The sequence below is a fragment of the Barbatula barbatula genome (assembly GCF_947034865.1).
Source record: "Barbatula barbatula genome assembly, chromosome: 19".
NCBI classification, from domain to species: domain Eukaryota; kingdom Metazoa; phylum Chordata; class Actinopteri; order Cypriniformes; family Nemacheilidae; genus Barbatula; species Barbatula barbatula.
In genome coordinates, this window is record NC_136782.1 from 3,551,156 (window position 1) to 3,569,589 (window position 18,434).

The 18,434-nt window shown below is 40.1% G+C and overlaps 1 protein-coding gene across 2 annotated transcripts in view; it reads left to right on the top strand.

Annotated features, from left to right (window-relative positions):
- Nucleotides 1-18,434, top strand: part of actn4 (actinin, alpha 4) — a 31,414-nt gene continuing 12,980 nt past the window's right edge. For both annotated transcript variants that reach the window (XM_079481431.1, XM_079481432.1), the window contains exons 1-3: nucleotides 1-356; nucleotides 17,571-17,685; nucleotides 18,111-18,230. In XM_079481431.1, the coding sequence (XP_079337557.1) occupies nucleotides 222-356; nucleotides 17,571-17,685; nucleotides 18,111-18,230 (370 nt within the window). In that variant the 5' untranslated portion in view covers nucleotides 1-221. The remainder of the gene's footprint in view (nucleotides 357-17,570; nucleotides 17,686-18,110; nucleotides 18,231-18,434) is intronic.

An 18,434-nucleotide genomic window follows, 5' to 3' on the forward strand; every position in this document is an offset into this window, starting at 1 on the left:
CTAGGCCTACCTCCTCCTCAGTGGGAGCGGCGCGTCCCTCTCCTACTCCATTTTTGTCAGACGGGTGGAGACGCACTCTCGGCAGGGATACTGTCAGTCCACGCAGCGGACAGCATACTTCACACCGAGCGACGAACGGCTTCGAGGGCGACGCGCACGACAAGTTTTTCTGTTCGTTTTCCTTTCAGGAAGAGTCGTTTAGGTGCACGCGGGTTTGTGACATGGTAGATTATCACGCCGCTACTAATAATCCAGTCCTATATTCGTCGGGCGGCCAACAGACCTACATGGAGCAAGAAAACGACTGGGACCGAGACTTGCTTCTCGACCCAGCTTGGGAGAGACAGCAGAGGAAGGTAAGAGTTCGCACGGCTTTGGGGGTTCGGGAAAGATCGCGGATCGCCGCAGGGGCCTGTGAGGGGTTAGAGGAGCCCGGGTGGAAAGGATTAGAGATTTGTCTTAATTGTATTTTGCATGATGCATTGTGTGATTTATTACTAGTTGAGCATTGTATGTGTGTGTTTAAACGGAAGCGCGCGTTTCGAGTGTTACAATGTTTCATACTCGTGCGTGCGTGCGTGCGTGCGTGAAAGCGATACATTGTAACGGCTGAACCTGTTTTACTAGCGCCAGTTTCATTCGCTACTGGTTAATTTCTTCGTCTCGGTTTCATGACGGACAGCAGACATCCGGATTTAAAATGGCTGTAGATTTAAGACATCAACATAGCCGCTGAAATAATGTTTGAGGAGTTTATCTTCAGTTATGTTGGTGTAAAATCCTTTCATTTGAGTCTGCTGCGTTTCATCAGCAACATTTATGAATGTGCCCTGGTGTTTAATACACGCGTGAACGTGATCGAGGAACATTGAGCAATGCTTCACGGCTGAATTACGTTTTTGGGTGTGTGTCCTTTGGGGCACATTTGAGTTTTTTTGGGATTGCGATTGACAGCGTATTTCGAGCCGGGGCGGTTTTGCAGAGTTTGGAGGTCAAAGTTTGGTCAGGAGGGAAACGGAGAGTCAATGATTAACCACCCGAGCCACTTCAGCACGGTCCACATTTGACACAGTCCGTGAGAGACTTTAAACGAGACATTTATTTGACACGAGTGCAGGAAGACCGTACGTTTCTAGAGCAATATATTTAAACGTATTTCGTCCCTTTTACCTGATCACATTGGTGTCCGTGACGGCATTAGGCTTTGTAAACGCCGATGAAAGTTAACCGAATAGCCAACAAGTAGTTTTCTACCTGTCAGTCATTTTGGAGTAGGGATTGCTGACGTCCGGTTTGCTGACATGGCTTTGCAGGGCGGGGTTTCGGAGAATGGGCGGTGCTTGAGTTGAACAATTTCTTTAAAGTCCATTAGAAATTAATATAGTGTTTTTAGACTGTGTATGTCAGCTTTGAGAGCATCTGTATGATGGTGCAAGTAGAATAAATAGATTTTAATCTTATAGGTTATGTCTAGGTTTAAAGCTTCTAGTGAATGCTTTTTCAGTCTTTGATCGTAAAGTGACATTTTAACTGCAGAATTTCTATTGCATGTGGGTGGATATTCACAGACAGGCTGAAGTTCACGCGCGATTACTAAACCAATGTGTATTACATCTTCTTTATCTCCTATTCAAACGCCGTAAAGTTTCATGACAACGTAACCCAGTTTCATGACAACGTAACCCAATTTCACGTTACTGAAACAGGGTGTGTGTGTGAGTATTCCTCAATCATACCCCTTAACAGTGACAGACATGAAATTACTCCCCAACATATGCCAAACGCCCTGTGACCGGCTAAGACTTGCCTCTCTGCTCCACCCAAAATGCCTTAAGGGTCTTCTAAGTGTCTCTGTCTCCATTAAACAACCTGTTTGTATTGAAAAGCTGAGCAGATGCGCATTGAAATAAAAGAAAGTGGTCTCGCTGGCTGTACCTCTGCGGTTTGGTGTAGTGTTTGATAAGACATGTCTAATGCAGTCGTTGTGTTTTATTTGAGGGTTTAATCTGCCTTTATAATTTCAATATCTGCAGATTATTAATGACTCTAAGAAAGTTGTTTTTTGTGTTGTATCATTGAATCGCACTTGATGTTTTCAGCGTATTCTATTGGGGATGTGCACAAGGCATATTTTCTAAATCGTATTGTATTATGTGTGTGATACAGAGATTGTATCACATATCAGGTGGTTTATGGCTTCCTTTGTAAAATCACTGTAACGCATGGCCTCGGGTGCCTTATTACTTTATTGTTTTGTTGTTTTCCTGTATTCCAGTCAACAACTAATATAGACAGTCATAAACATTCTTCAGACATCAGGGCTTGCATGGAAGATTGGTGTTTTGTAGAGTACAGTTAATTTATTAGCTGTGTTTGAAGGCTTTTTTTTGCGTTTGAAGATATTTGGAAGAATGCTTATAACCAAACAGATGTCAACACCCATTGACTTCCATAGTAGGAAAAATTACTTTATCTACCATTGTATTTGATCCTACTATTGGAGTTGCGATCTGTTTTAAGCATTCTTCCAAATATCTTTCTCTGTGTTCATCAGAACAAATATTCGAGTTCTGAATCTGTATACAATTATGAGTAAATGCTCACAGAATTTTCATTTTTGGGTGAAGTATCTCTTTAACAGAGGCAATGCTTTTATCTCGGCTATATATGATTAGCGTGTGTGTTTCAATGGCCAGTCGTCCCTTGGCCCCGAGTAGCTATTCAAAACCTTCTCTGAAATGTATAAACTGCCTAGTGAAATTACAATTTCATATGAGAAAGTATCACAGAAAGTTAATACCTTGTAAAACATTTCAGAGTTTTTTGAGGGATCTCAAACTCTCCCTGGATCCTTTGAGATGTGTCTTTTGTGTTAAATCTTTTTGATTTATCGATGTAATTGGTAGTCAGCAAGGAAACTGCATATTATTAATTATTTTAATATAATAAACAAACTGCTGCCTGCTAAGTTTGCAATAGAAGAGTGTGTGAATGGCTCTTATGTTTTCTTGTAAATGGACGGTCATAAAGCTGCAGTTCGTCATTTTTTGGTTAAAAATAAACAGAAATTAGTTACTGAACATGTACACAAAAGATTATTGTTTCCTTACCTTAGCCTGATTCATAACGTTAAGCTCATGATAATAATTTGTAAACTACAGCACGAGAACACAATACATCATCGCATTGATCCACTATAAGTTTGTGTGTTTACAATATGCACGCACACTCCGATTGCTAACAAAGCGTATGACATTTACATTTAGTCATTTAGCAGACGCTTTTATCCAAAACGACTTACAAAAAGTTCGGGGAGCATTAAGCGATATGTCATACGTAGGCTCATGTCCGGCATCTTTTAGCACCGTGACCACTCCATCAATCAGTTCAAACGATCTCCAAATCCAGCGTTATATTCACCGTTTATATAACATTCATCACCCAAATGCAGTGGGCAAACAAACAACGCTGACTCTTTCAACGCTGGTTGTGCTCTTTCACTCGCTGAATGACGCATGGGCGTGCTTTTCTGGGAGAATTGTCCAATATGGGACTAAGATCCCCTTGTTACGAAACGGGAATCCAAGTAAAATGAATGAACCCTGGCAGAGTGAATAGAGTACGGAAATACTATGTCATAAGTTTGTGTTTGGACATGTTGACCATAAAATGCCAGCACGTTTTACAGTGTAAAGAAGTCAGATTGCATGAAATATCATGTTACCTCTGCTTTAAGTTGCACTTTCAGGTACAATTTAAGGAAAATGTCAGTTTTTTTACTTAATTTTACTTCAACAGTCACGCGTTAAGATATGAATGCAAAGTTACCTGTAATTTTATGTTTCAAACATAGATGGTGATATAGAGATACAAGTTATTAAAATATGCATTGTTAATTTTAACTTTATAAGAGCGAGTAGAGTAATGTACAACCTTTCGTGTCTGTTGTCACGGAGTAGTTTTTTTCTTTTTAACCATGCGACGAGTTCTGGGCGTTGTGTTGTAGCTACACATGCAAACGCAACATCGGTGAAACTGACAGACCGACTACAGGAGCAATTAGGGCTCAGTTATGCAAATGAGGATTCAGTTATTCCTGTGAGTAGTTGGATCTGAATGGACACACTGTTTTAGTGCAGGACGCTAGGAGTGTAATTGCACAGAAAAATGTCTGTATTCTGTGCCTCAGCTCTGAATGTACACAACCAGGTTAAATGACCAGAACTATAAATATTTTCTTGAAAATAGTGCAGCTTTTTGTAACTGCGTTTGTTATTCCGGTAGAATGCAACACTTGGTTTAGTGATATTTTGTACTGCGTGTCAGTTTGACTGAGGTTTAGTTTCAAACGATAAAGTGTTTTTCACACCATGTTGTGTTTTTAACTAGTGAGTTGGCGTGAGGACATGCGTGTCAGTTGCACTTCTGTATGTGTGAGCTTCTGCTTAGACGAAAGTGTACAGGAGTTATTGACAACGTTTACAGTAAGGGTGTGTTTCTGGCTATCGTTTTAATAGTCACGTGAATTGCGTCAAAAGAAAAACACTTTTATATGGATGTATTTTATGGTTACTCTCCGCCATATTGAAATTAGAAATATATCAGATTTTGACACCCATAGTAGAGTAAAATACAATGTGCAACTTTCTTCAAAATGTCGTCTTTTGTGTTCAACAGAACAAAAAAATTATAAAGTATATCTTACTCAATGGGGGGCAAAATCTCCATTATTCCAAATAAATCAGAACAAAGAAATGTATACAGATTTGGAACAACTTGAACTCGAAGGTGAGAAAAGGTTTAAAGAATTTTCTTTTTTGGTGAAGCATCCCTTTAAAACCGGTGTACGGTACCTATGTAACGATTATGCTTACTGCGTTTATGATCTTTATTACATTATTTAGAGCGAATGATTGCGTTTACATAAGGAAAAGTGTAATCCCAGTATTGCCAAAATCCTATTATAATTGCATTATGAGGGCGCATTTAAACATAGTCATTGTTTACATTTACATTTATTCATTTGGCAGATGATTTTATCCAAAGCGACTGTGAAACATATGTATAGATAATGCAATATATGTATGTGCAATCCCCTGGGATCGAACTCACAACCTTGGCGTTGTTAATGCCATGCGCTGCCCACTGAGCTACAGGAAAGCTTGGGTTAGATATTGGTTAATTTTTTTTGTACGTCGGTTATGACAAACTACATAATCAAAGGACACTTCCGAGGTGTGCCAGCCTCCAGTCAATAAATTATAACATCTGTTTTCCTGCCACATGAGGTGCAAGGTTTGCAGATCATTTCTATTGGCAGTCACCTCTGTTTATTCGGCGTTGATGTTTTTCTGAAAGGTCATATGGTTGTGTTTTTCCGAAGTTGCCATGATTACTGATGACACACATGTAGTGTGCATATTTATTTTAAGATAAATTACGAAGTCACAAAACCGTATTGAAATGGATTATTGAAAAGACTGTCAGCAGGTATCAAAGTGGATATTTCTGGCTTGTTAAAACCACTAGATTGTCTTTTATGATAACGTTGGCTCACTAGAAGAAAATGTTGATGATTTGGTCACAAATTTTGCCCAGCAAGTCCAATTCTGGTTTGTTGTAGTAGATGTTTGGAAAGAGTTCATGTGTGTCCCATTGAAAACAGCAAGTGGGAGTGACTGATACCGACAGTCATGCTAGCCTATGAGGCATTATGGGGATGTGTTGCGTGACCTGACCCGCTTTCAGTCACACCCAGCCAAAGAAACACTTCTCTAAATACTATCAGATTCCGATCTTTGTTCTTTTAAATCTCTTCACACTATTTACTCTCAAGAGTCTGTCAGCTCCGTGTTTTTTCTGAGAGAGGTAAAGTTGTGTCAACAGCAAGGATTTTCAGATGACTAATATTTCTAATCATTAATAATGACTTACGACTTCTCAGTACATTAAATACAAGGAATGATTTTTCGGTTGGTTTTGTGATATTTGGACGCATTCAGATTCAATTGCCCTGAGTCATTATGCCCATTTTCTCAATCCGAGTCACCCAACCGGAAATCAAAGGCATCTGTATGACATCAGTTATCACGCATCTCATCTGCCCACGCTAAGCGATCACGTCAGCACACACTACCGACCTGCCACTGAGGTCTCGCCTCAGGAAAGTTTCTGTTGTTTGGTCATGTAGGTGAATTGTCTGTCATAAAGTGTTTTGTGTAACTGCGTGATCTTAATGTGACCCTGTCTGTCTGAAGTCTAAATTCACACGATGAGAACAATGTCAAAACCATGCTTACACAATATAACACAATGTTTCTTTTCACCACAAAACAAGGAGTAAGAATGAGAAAAATGCATTTTGCTTAACAAATTTAGTGCAGTTAAGAATTTGTGTATTTTTATGACAATGTTATGGCACTTTTCACCCTAGTTACAATTCATTTACATGTATTCATTTAGCTGATGCTTTTATCCAAAGCATGTTACAAATGAGAGTTCAAGCTTCTGCCTGACAATTCACTGTACTACAATTGTAAGTCTTTTTATTTTTGTAGTTACCACACTGGGAGGGGGTGTCCAAGGTTTCCCTTTGTCCGATCTCTCATAAGTTTAACATCTCGGACAAAAGAGAGCACTGTACATTTTTATCACGACTCTTTTAGTTCTTTCATTCTTTGTGTGCTTGAATGGAAAGTCTTAAACCTTGTTCTTTTTTGGACGAGAGGTACACGTCGAGTGACGTTACCCATCATAAAATTCGCAAACTGATGCAGCCCAATAAAGTCAGCGAGGATGGCCGTTTATGGGGTGGGCGGTTCCCCCGAGGGCATCATCATCTATAGTGAGTTTTTCTCTGTTTTACTGTAAAGACAGACATCGGAATTAGCGCAAGCCCTTCTTCAGTTTAATTTTGTCAGAGAGACCACCCGCTTACAACAGGAAGAGACCACCTGACTGATATGTCAAATCCAATTTGTTTTGTTTGACATCTGACGTAACCTTTACGAAGTCGCGAAAACTATAGAAGAGTTGTACTGGCAACATCAAATAAATTAGCAGAAAATGTGGAAAAAATACTTCTTGGCGTGATTAAAATATGTCATTGACTAGTCGAGTATTTGATCTGATCAGGTTTTAAATGTCTGCATTCAGATGTTCTGATAATCGATATAGTTTTTGCCCACAGTCATTAAAGTAGATGTTTTCAGTACGAAGAGGCCGGGACGAGCTGTTTGTCTGCTCTTTTAAACAAAAATGTCTGTTTTGCTAAGGGGCTATAAAATCGTCACCTTTGACCCCTCCAGCGTGGCATATGGTTTGGTTTGCGGCTGGTTGTTGCGCTCCCTGCAAACCTTGGTTTTGCTGTGCAGATGCATGCTAGTTTTACTTAAGAACAGCACTTTTGTTTTAGGAGTCGTAATGAAATGAAATTGCATTTGAGTAAAGAGAATTTAGTTTATGATCCTGAATAACAGCGTTGACCTGTTCTGACATGCGTTGAAGTGCACAGTCCCAGCAGATATGTTCAGGTCTTCTGCTCCTGTCTCTGTCATAATCTTGTTAACAGAAGGAAGTTGTGGTTGCTGTGGTTTCTGTTCTGTGACCTCTTATGGTGTGAACTCTGAGAATTCATGTGTGTAAGGAAACATGTGACCCTGAGCACCAGTTGCCTTGTGGGAAACTAGTGTTCAAACGAAATCAATGACTTTGTCACCGGGCTTGTGGGGTGTTTTTTGTGTGTGTTTGGTCTCTGTAACTCTGAATGCATTTTTGTTATAGATATCCGGTCAGTTTTTGTACTGTCAGTTTTAGGGTTTTTATGGTAGACGCTAAGATATGATCAAACACAAATAAATGATGATTTGGCATATTGAATGAATTTTAATATGCTGTAACGCTTTACAATATCTCAAATTATTAGCATTCATTTATGTAGGTTTATGTTAGGAATGGGCGGAATGACGGAACATTCTGTTAACGCGGAAATAAAATGTCAACCATAAGAGATTTTTCGATTCCGTGTATATAGGGGAATGTGAGTAACTAGGCGTGGTTAACTCGGTTGGGCGTTATGATTGAAAAATTATGTGAATTAATTCAACCATAACAAAGCAAACATTCCTTTGACCTTTCAGTGTGTAGTTTCAAGATCCGCTCCAGCCCGGTGCTTTCTCTCTCACCCACAGTGCTCATTTTCACATTTCAGAAGTCAGGTAGCTTTGTTAAGCTGTTAATAGTTTTAATAAAGTTTAACTTTTGGCGAGCCAAGGCGAAACTTGGGTTGAAATGCGCAATGTTGATCGCCGCTTGAGCGCATATAACATGATACGCTGCTACCTCCCGTTTTGGGAAATGCCTGTGAAGTCACCAGCGACTCACAGTGCAAAGACAAGCGCAAGAATAAACAAACCTAAAGATAGAGTCACAACACACTTAAGTGCGCATCTAATAGAGAGTGAAGAGCGATATACACCCCAAGAACACCAGTTTATAACACCATATAGCATGCTGTACTCTCTTTCTTTGTGCATATATTCGTACTTCGGTGTTATAGATGTTGTCTATCTTCCTACTTTATACATATGATATAACCAGAAGATAAATATAACAAAATACAATTTTAATTTGTTATCTTCTTTAGTACATTTTCATAACTTGCAGGTGAGCATTTTAAATGAACTGTAATAAAATGTTCATTCGTAAACACTGAATCCATTTGATTTCATCTATAATTTCATCTATGTTTTTTTCTGTTAGCTTTCCGTATAAACTGGTCATTTGACGTCGTCAAATAATCTCAATTTGAACAGTTTTTCTGCCTGTAGACGGGACAGTTTGCTTCGGGGGAGAGACTGTGTGCTTTTTTTACTCATTTATCGCCTTGATGCTAAAATATTCTGCAGAAACTTTTTGAGAGTCGACGTGTGTGATCTCAACGTGTGAAAAGCATCAGATTGTGCAATCGTTCACTTGAGCAGGTCTAGATGTGTGTGTTGGCTCAGATCAACTGTGTTCCTCTGGTACACGGGGTAGCAGTGATGTCAACGCGCTGGCCTGCAGCCAGTGTGTTTTGCATCTTTTAAATGAACGTCTGTAATTCTCCAGCGGTTGAAAAGATGCTGGTTTCATCTCTTTATTGTTGACTGCACATGCTTCGAAGCATCTTCTCTCTGGGGTTTGGTTTCATGCTGGAGTGCTTGTGGTCAGGATGTTCTCAGGCATTAAGTGTGCGGTTCTTCTGGTTCCTGGTTGTCCTGTGGGGGGGCTGCGAAGGGGGATGTGTGCTTCTCGGATGGGCTACACATATAACACCTCAATCTCAGGTCATTGATGGTGAAGGAGTGAGTGTGCAGGTCGTTTCGGGATGTGATTTTTCCTGATTGTTTTCTAGAGATGTTAAAAGCAGGAGTGCTTTCTTACAGAGTCACAAATAAAATCAATGTTCAAACTACAGCCCTCAGCTCTGAATGTTTTTGTACTTTACCAATACAATAATTTAGTGACTGTTGTTCATATATTTTACAGTTTTTGCAGTCGTATTGAAATTGCCATTGAGGGTTATGACGCTTTGTTGTTTGGTATCGGCAACCGTCATGCCAACCCCAGTTTTTTTTCTATACTAGTTACCACATCACACACACACACACTGTGTAGAAACAGATGTGGACAAAAGCCACTTCTCTGACGAGAAAGATAAACTCGCTCCGGTTTACTTCTTCCACAAGCATGTGTATGAGTGTATTACTTGTTGGTTCATTTAAAGCCTTGCCACACCTATTGTGAAAGATGGTGTGTGTACTTCAGACTTTTATCTTTTTAAGGAAACAGATTGATGGTGGCATGTATGACTGTGATTGTGTGTCAGACAGATTAAGCTGTAGCATAGTCGGACTTCATTACCTCTGGAATGTTTGAAAGGATGCGAGGCGTGGAGGAAGAAGTGTGTGTGCTGTGTGTGTGAATTTCAAACTGTTTTACTAAAGTGACTGTGTGAACGGCTCAAGCAACACTTCACCACAACACAGTGCACACACACCTCTTGTTTTGTCCTGAACAGGCCGCAGCTGATGTGCTCTCACAGGAACAGGAAGTGGGGTTGAATTTTGTGAACAGCACAGACGCAGCAGTTTTAACCCCGGCGCCTGTGTTCTTTCTTTTTTTATGCTGCCTCATTGGAAGCGTCCCTGCTGTGGGGGGGCAGCCAGCCTCATATTTCGCATTCCTGCAACTGAAGGACAAACAAACATAAATGAGCATGCATACTTTTCAATATTAGACGTTTCCTTTTTGAGACACGTTTTGGGTGTCAGTCGGGACTACAGAGCAGGAAAAGGTGTGGCGTCTTTGATCAGGTGCAACTGTGTGTGTTTCTTTTGTATGCATTGTTGGGGGAAAGGGGGGGGCAAGTGCGGACTGTTGCGTCACGCAAAACTGAGCGTGTGTTGCCTTATAAGGGAAAGTGAACATTACAAGAGACGCAGGAAGAGGCGGTTATAAGTGACAATACCAGGAGACAGGGCTGACTGGACTGACCTGTTGGGCGTCATTCTCTCTGATTCTATCTCTCTCGCTTTGTATGGTGCATACCACATTATTGTCATTTTTTACAAGCACCTTCACTAGTGGTGTTTGCATTGACAAGTGTTGGTGCTGTTGCTTATACCGGTGTTTAAAATATTGACGCATAACTGGTCGCACCACATTGTTTGTGTTCCGGCTCTCATTGACACCTTTATTCATGTGGCTATGCTGTTAGTTGATAAAGTTTAGACATTGTGTTTTGTCTGGTGAACGATGAATGATTTGTTTGTTTTGTTTAAATGTAAAAATCTAGTGTAACTTCATTGACCGGTGTGATGTGCAATGTAAATGGACCCCAGAACCGTCCATGCTGGGGGGGACACTGTTAGTGCCCTTCACAGTAAATATTAGCCCAGAGAGGGGCAGAGAATGAATGTTTGTGCAAGTGCTGAAAAGACGCATTCCATCCTCAAGTGCGCTGTGAAGAGCTGGACAGTCTATCTCTCTCTGTCTGTCTCTCTGTCTGTCTTTCTGTCTCTCTCTCGCTCTGTGTGTTGAGGGGGAGTTCAGAGGGCTTCTGTCTCTCTCTTTTCGCTGGGGAATGTGTGGAATGAATATCCACAGAGCTCAGTGTCCCGTGTTCTCCGGTGATGTGCACTTTTACTGGTTAGGAGGGTTAACCAAAAACATTGTATTGTATTTCTTTAGCACAGTTCCCGGTTATAAAAGATCAATTCACAGAAAACGTGGCAAAAATATTATTGTTTTTATCGTTTCTTGATACTCGGGCTGGGTATCGATTCTGATGTTCCAATTCGCAAGCTCTCTATTCGATTTCTCGATTCGAGTCGATGATTATATAGATTTAATACAAATCCTAGAGATATTTCTAAAAACAAGATCAGTTAATATCACATCACAACGATGAATTATAAAATGAAATCGGTATATAAAACTTTATACACACTTGGGTATATTGAAATGGTTATTTTACTTTTAAGATACAGTATAAAAAACGAAATTTCACAAAATTAGCTTTAAAGAGGGGCTGCAACTTTATGAACCTTTGCCTTTTATGTGAATGTGATGTTAAATTCGAAGACACACCTGCATCCGACATGTTAATTAAGCAATAAATGAACGAAATGTTCACTGTTGTAACATCCACCCGTTGTAAAAGGAAAAGTGACATCTAGAGGATTGTACGTGCAATAACATTCACATTTTTGAAAAAAATCGATCCGCAGCTTTTGAGAGTCCATATTGAGAAGTTACAGATTTTCACAGACAGGTTTCTTTTGTTTTACACGTAAAGTTTTAAATGACTTTATAGTTAAGGGAGTTGAAAATAACATCCATTTATTATGACTGAACCACATTTGAGGGCGGCGAATCCCTGAAAGCGACACAATGGCTTTTCCTGTCACCAAACAAGTAATCGGATCCATCCAGAGAGAACAGATCTGATCTGTGGTATGCTGACATGCTGGGTTGGTTGCGCTTGCCCTTTGAGCCAGTGTCAGAGAATGTAGGCCAGGTCAAAATATCTTGCAGTTCTAGAACTGAAGTTTTATTTAGTTTCTGAGTTCTTGACTGTGGGTTTCTTGACATATAGAAACTGCCCTTGCGGTTTCATCAGTTCTGCTGTTTTATTCTTAGCCATGGCTTGATGGCCTTTTTACTTCCCTGACGTTCTTTGTGAACCTAATAAGGGAAACCACTTTATTAATTTAGTCCACATTTCTGAGCATCCTGTCAAACCCACCCAGTGCACAGGTACTTTACAGCAGGAGACATTCTAAATGGGTCTGATATTCAGTCTTTAACTTCAGGTGGGTTGGTGACCAGAGCAGTGACTGTGTCGGATGACCAAATTGGCAGACTGGATATCCAGTGTCCCCATGAGGCATCTGTTTAATCCGACTCACTTTCCTCTGTGAAAGCAGGCCTGAGAAAGTCCCGCTCCAAACGTGAGTCAGCACTGGTGAAGTGCCACTAAGCAGGCAACGTGCAAAACAAGTACTGTGCTAAAAAAAGACTTCGCTGAGGGAATCACTTAGGGAAATGGCTGGGCATAGCGGCTGCCAGATAACCGTCAGGTCTGTGAAACGGGAAAGACCTTCACCAGCTTGCAGGAAGACTCAAGCGGCCTTGCTGCCTGTACAGCTTGTTAATATAATTGCATTGTTTCGTTGTGCATGTTGTTTGTGTTGTCAAACACATCTCAATGAGGATCTCTACTTTGGATCAGTCACGTTTAGGGGTTGGGATGTTGTTCCTGGTCCTGATGGTGTTGTTGAATCCATCTATATTCTTAAATCCTTCTGTGGCTGACAAGGCATTTCCTTTAAGATGTCAGATTTTTTTCTGAGAGAGAGAGAGGACCCTCCTTTCATCCCGGTGTGAAGGGTGTAGTTATGATGTCATTACACCTGGAGCCCGTTCCATGACTCGGACAATAATCTCGGGAATGATCTCTTGTGAAGTTGTTTGTTTTGTTCGGTTTCTTTTTTGTGGCTCAAAGGTCAGCTCACGTTTTAATCGCTGACACTAGACAGATTTTCATTAATGTGTACTGGCTAAAGAAACGTTTCCTGTGTCACATCCTGTAATAAAACCACACACGATACATTTAAAGTGAAGAAAATCTGTCTGTTACTTTGTCATTTCAAACCTTTACGTCTTTCTTGCTTCTACAGAACACAAAAGAAGATATTTTGAAGGATGTTGTTAACTGGTGCCCATTAACTTGCATTGGTTTTGTGTCCATACAATAGAAGTGAATGGGGGCCAGGGCTGTTCAGTACACTTTCTTCTATACAAATATCTTCTTTTGCGTTATGCGGAAAGTCATAATGGTTTGAAATGCCAAGAGGGTGAGTACACTTAAAGGTGTGACTTCATCTTGATAGTCTGATTATCGGATAGTTAGGAACTTCCTCTACCAAGAACAGATGTACATGCGGAAAAACATGTTTATCACTTGGGAGGGATCATGATGGCCGGCTTGTCAGTGAGGTCAACTTCAGACTATAGATGTATTAAGTCAAATCTGAAACACAAAACTATGATTTTATAGCATATGGTCGTTGGGCAAATGCTTTACATTGTTGATGTCTCTTCACTTCTGACATGACCGCTAGTGTTTTCATTCTCAGTCTCTAATACCAACACGCTTGTTCTTACAGCCTTTCTCTGAATATGATATGCATGTCTAGCATTCTTAAAATCTCTCTTGTGCATTATTGGGATGTCTTCAATTCCTGCACAGACTCAACCTGGGTCAGGCACTCCTGTCTAACATTCTTTCATCTGTTCGTGTGTTTATCTGTATCTTTATTAGCTTCTGTTCGCTCGCTTTGTCGCATTTTTGTGGTTTGAAATGAGTCCATCTTATCCTTTAAGGGTTGAAGTTCCCGCAGTCTGGAAAGAAACCCGACCCCATCGGACACTGCTGGGAGTCTCACAAAGAGAGGAAATACTATAAATAAGTCAACAAATAAACATGGCATCCACCAGAGCAACTCCTGTAGAGCATGGAAGTCAAAGACAACACTCCCCGTAGCCTCCTCCTCTCTCTTTTCCTGTCCTGTCTTCATCTTAATCTAACTGTTCTTTTGATTTTATGTTGCTTCAGTTATGTCAGGGCTGACTGCTCAGATTTGAAATATTGGTCGAGGAACAAACTTTGTGAAAGGTGTAAGCGATTTTATAAAAAAATGTAAACCCTTTGTACGCAGTGGTGCGTTCAGAGTTTACTAAAGGGTGATTTTACGAAGCGCTTATTCGGAAATGCTTCACAAAAGAGACCCCTGGTAAGGTTTTGGGTTGTTTCTTTTTTTCTCCAGAGCTTCCCCTATGTTGTAGGGCTTGTATTAAAAACAACAGAAGTCTGCTTAACAGAAAGAAGTGTTTTATGGTAGTAAAATGTCGTTGGGCCTGAATGAAATGATCTGTCATGCATGCTGAGCTGGCCGAGTAGTTGTGAATTCGCATTCTATGCGTTGACTTCATACCTGTCGGTGGCACCACACCCATACCCACCATGCCTGCTTAATTCACACATGTGCTTCAGGGAAGTGTGTTTGTGGAGGATGTAGTTCTTGTGCAGGGAGTGGCAGTTCCTTCTAACTTTTATTTCATTTAAGAAACTCTGTGACGTAATCTGATCACACTCACCGATCAAACGTCAAAGTTTTCCAATCATTTTACAGCTGTTGGAATTAGTTGGCAAACAACCAGTTTTATTGGTCAATGCCAATGAACATTTTTAGGGTGATAATTTGGCTCTTATCTAGAGCTGCAACTAACGATTATTTTAATAATCGATTAATCTGTCGATTATTTGTTCGATTAATCGATGAATCGGATACAAATTTTTAAAAGCATTCATTTTCAACCCTTTATTGAAAAATAGAACTGACATTGCAAAACATATTTCAAAAGCTTTATTATTACTTATTATATTATTATTACAGCTGGCTGTGGTTTACATGATGCATTTCCCATCAAGAAGCCTCTCATGGTTTGCTGTTTTTTTCTGGAATTTTTTCGGGTCTCTCTGATGGTCTTTCCTCTACCTCCGCTCTGCTTTTTTAATTTATTTTTTCTCCGCTATGCTGCGCGGCGCGATCAACTTTTTTTAGTCCTGTGACACACTAGATGCGTGGCGTGAGCGTCTCAGAAGCCTGGCGTGACCGTTTTTAAATCGGCTCCCATGTTAACAGGTTAGAGCTTGCACACTGCCTGCGTGAGACGAGCCGCACGGAAAACGCGTGCATGCTAGGAATTGAATCGACGCCTATTTTTCACGAGACACGCAAGCGTGTTGGAAGCGTTTCCAGGCAAAATAGAATAGGAAAAGATGTTTATATGTAATTTTGTACACGAATACATATTAATGAATGCCAGTTAATCATCATTTATTTGAACGTATTTTCAAATTGAATTTCATTAAACCAACATCTACACGTTACGGGGTTTACATGTCCACTGTAGAAAACATCAGGACTTAAATCATGTTTATAATGCATTTTTGGAGAAACAACAAGTGAATATTGAAATAAATTATACATTAATATTCCTATTAAGTATGAGATATTATTACTAAAATGTTGCAAATGAATACTCCAATTAACTACTTTTTTCCATAAAATCTTCCTCCAAGAAAATGCTTAGGCTATATCCAATGAAAAGATACATTGCATTGAATGGGAATATTAATTTATGTCCATCTTAAACACATATTGCATAAAGTAAACTCGTGCATCAATTGATTACGTTACATCTTTAATAACATATCTGAGAATCATCTTAATACGAATTGTGGTTCGTATTAAACCCCAAAATGTATTGGTGACTGAATTATTTTAGTTTTTTATGCTCTTAACAATGTGATTAAAAATGGAAAAAAATATGACACACTACAATAACAACGTAGTCTAGTGTGTCATCTGAGTGACGGTCCAACATCAGGTAATAAAGCTACAAAACATTTGGAAATGTTATTTAAATAAACAGACAGCCTACTTACTCATTTTTCGGATTTTGGAAGGTGTAGGTTATGTGAAAAAAGTTTAAACATGTCGTGAATACAAGACCCTTGTCTGTCGGCGGCCTCCCTCTATGTCACCTATAGCAGCAGCAGCGCGCCAGCGCCGCGTCAGGCACGGTGCTGGTGTGCAAAGATACAGAAAACACGACGCAGCCGCCACAGAGCTGACACGCAACAGAAACGCCACGCTCACGCCACTCAAACATGTGGCGCGCTTTATAGTCGCGCGATACAACGAATCGATAATGAAATTCGTTGCCAACATTTTTAATAATCGATTTTTATCGATTTTATCGATTCGTTGTTGCAGCCCTACTCTTATCCATCGACGGTACACTTTGGTACTGACACAAGGCACCAAATGATTATTTCCATGACCGTTGACCAATGTTGAAAATCTCATTAATAAAAAACGATTTATTAACAGTAAATATATTTAGGGAAATGCAATTAATTGATTTTAAATGTAAATTTTGTCTTCCGACAAGCAAAATAATTGTGTTAAAACATGTATGTTGTACTGCATTTCGTTTTGCAAGGATCTGATCATTTATTTTTGTTCTTTTATTAATTTATAGCATTTGCGTACATTTTAAATCTATGTTTTACTTTTTTGTAATTAGTAAGTGGTAATAAGATTAATAAGACTGCACAATCTTTAATATATTTTCAATGGTGGACTTGACTGCATTTAAGCGCACACAGGTAGAGCATGACAATAGCAGTTATCATGCACATTTCTCACTGTGTTAGGGGTGTGTTGCATTTAGTGTGTTGGACAAACGTATAGTTGTATATAGTATGAATTCGGCCACAAGAGCGCATGTTTTGGGAAAGTGGGTCTTTCTCTGTAATTCATGCAACGTGGAGTGATGACATGATGTCACCCACACCCAACTAATCACAGATGTCCCACTAGGCTTTCCCTACACGCACGTATAGACGTGCACACACAGAGGCCCCTGTTTGAGCAGAGGTATTTTCAGACCCTGTCAAATGGCATTTGTTTACAGTGTGGATTTTGCCCGTCCAGATCCTGACTGGCTTGCGTGAGTTTGAAGGCCTGAATTGTTTTTCTGGCAGTCCTGTCCCTGGTAGGTGGATGTCGTACGAGGGGGATGTTGTGGTGAAGGGGCTCATTATCCACTAAACTCAATGGAATCTTTGTATTAGAGCGAGCGAGGGAAGCGGCAGGCCCACAAACCCTTTTCCTAGTATGATGTGATGCTGGTCTCCGTGTTTAACACTTGTTCACGTTGAGGTGTTTTGAGTTTAACAGCTGCTCACTCCTCTAGATTGTATTATAGCACAGTGATACGCAGATTTCTCATTGTCAATCTTTGGGAATAGATGGTGAAATAGAAATGCCCACATAAATTTTTCCTGCGAAAACATCTTGAACATTCCAGCGTGTAGCAGAATGCAAACCCATTTCCTGTTTGCCTGACTGTATGGCCTCGCTTCCTCTGACGTAACTTCCTGTTTGTTCTAGACTTTCACGGCTTGGTGCAACTCTCACCTGCGGAAGTCAGGAACGCAAATCGACAACATCGAGGAGGATTTCAGAGATGGACTCAAACTAATGCTGCTCCTAGAGGTCATCTCAGGTCAGTGAGCTTCAGCCGTTTCACCTGACACATTCTTATGGAATAGATTGGAATCAGATTCATCTGTGTGGACCTTCATTCATTCATTCACCACTACATCCCATAGTGTGACCGACTGTTGCTCACACGTAGGTTTTATACCTCTATTCTTAAGTTTTTTTTTATCTCCGAAGAGAAAATTCTTTTATCATTCAACCCTCACCCACATGTCATGACTTTTTTTCTTCTGCACAACACAACTAGGGTTATTTTGAGGAGTGTTGATAACCAAACAACATGACCTTAATTTCTCAACATATCTTGATTTGTGTTTGAGAGAAGAAAGATGTTTATCAGAGAAAAATGTGACCAGGTTCTTTAGAATGCTGATGGAAAATGTGTCATCGGGGAGTTTGACAACTAATTCCTTGTGTGTGTTTGTGTAGGGGAGAGATTACCAAAACCTGAAAGAGGAAAGATGAGAGTGCACAAGATCAACAATGTCAACAAAGCGCTGGACTTCATCGCCAGCAAAGGAGTCAAACTGGTGTCGATTGGTGCAGAAGGTAGAAATGCGTTCCTCCGATGAAATCCTTTCAACGTGTTTGTGTGTATACAATGGTGACCAGAAATCCAAAGGTCATTTATTGACAGACGCTTCGCTGCCTTTCCTGCCAAGCGAAAATCCCACGGCAGATATAAAGACACGTGCATGTTTGAGTGCGTGTGCGTTCGGGAAATTGTGACCTTTCTGATCCTCCTCCATATTG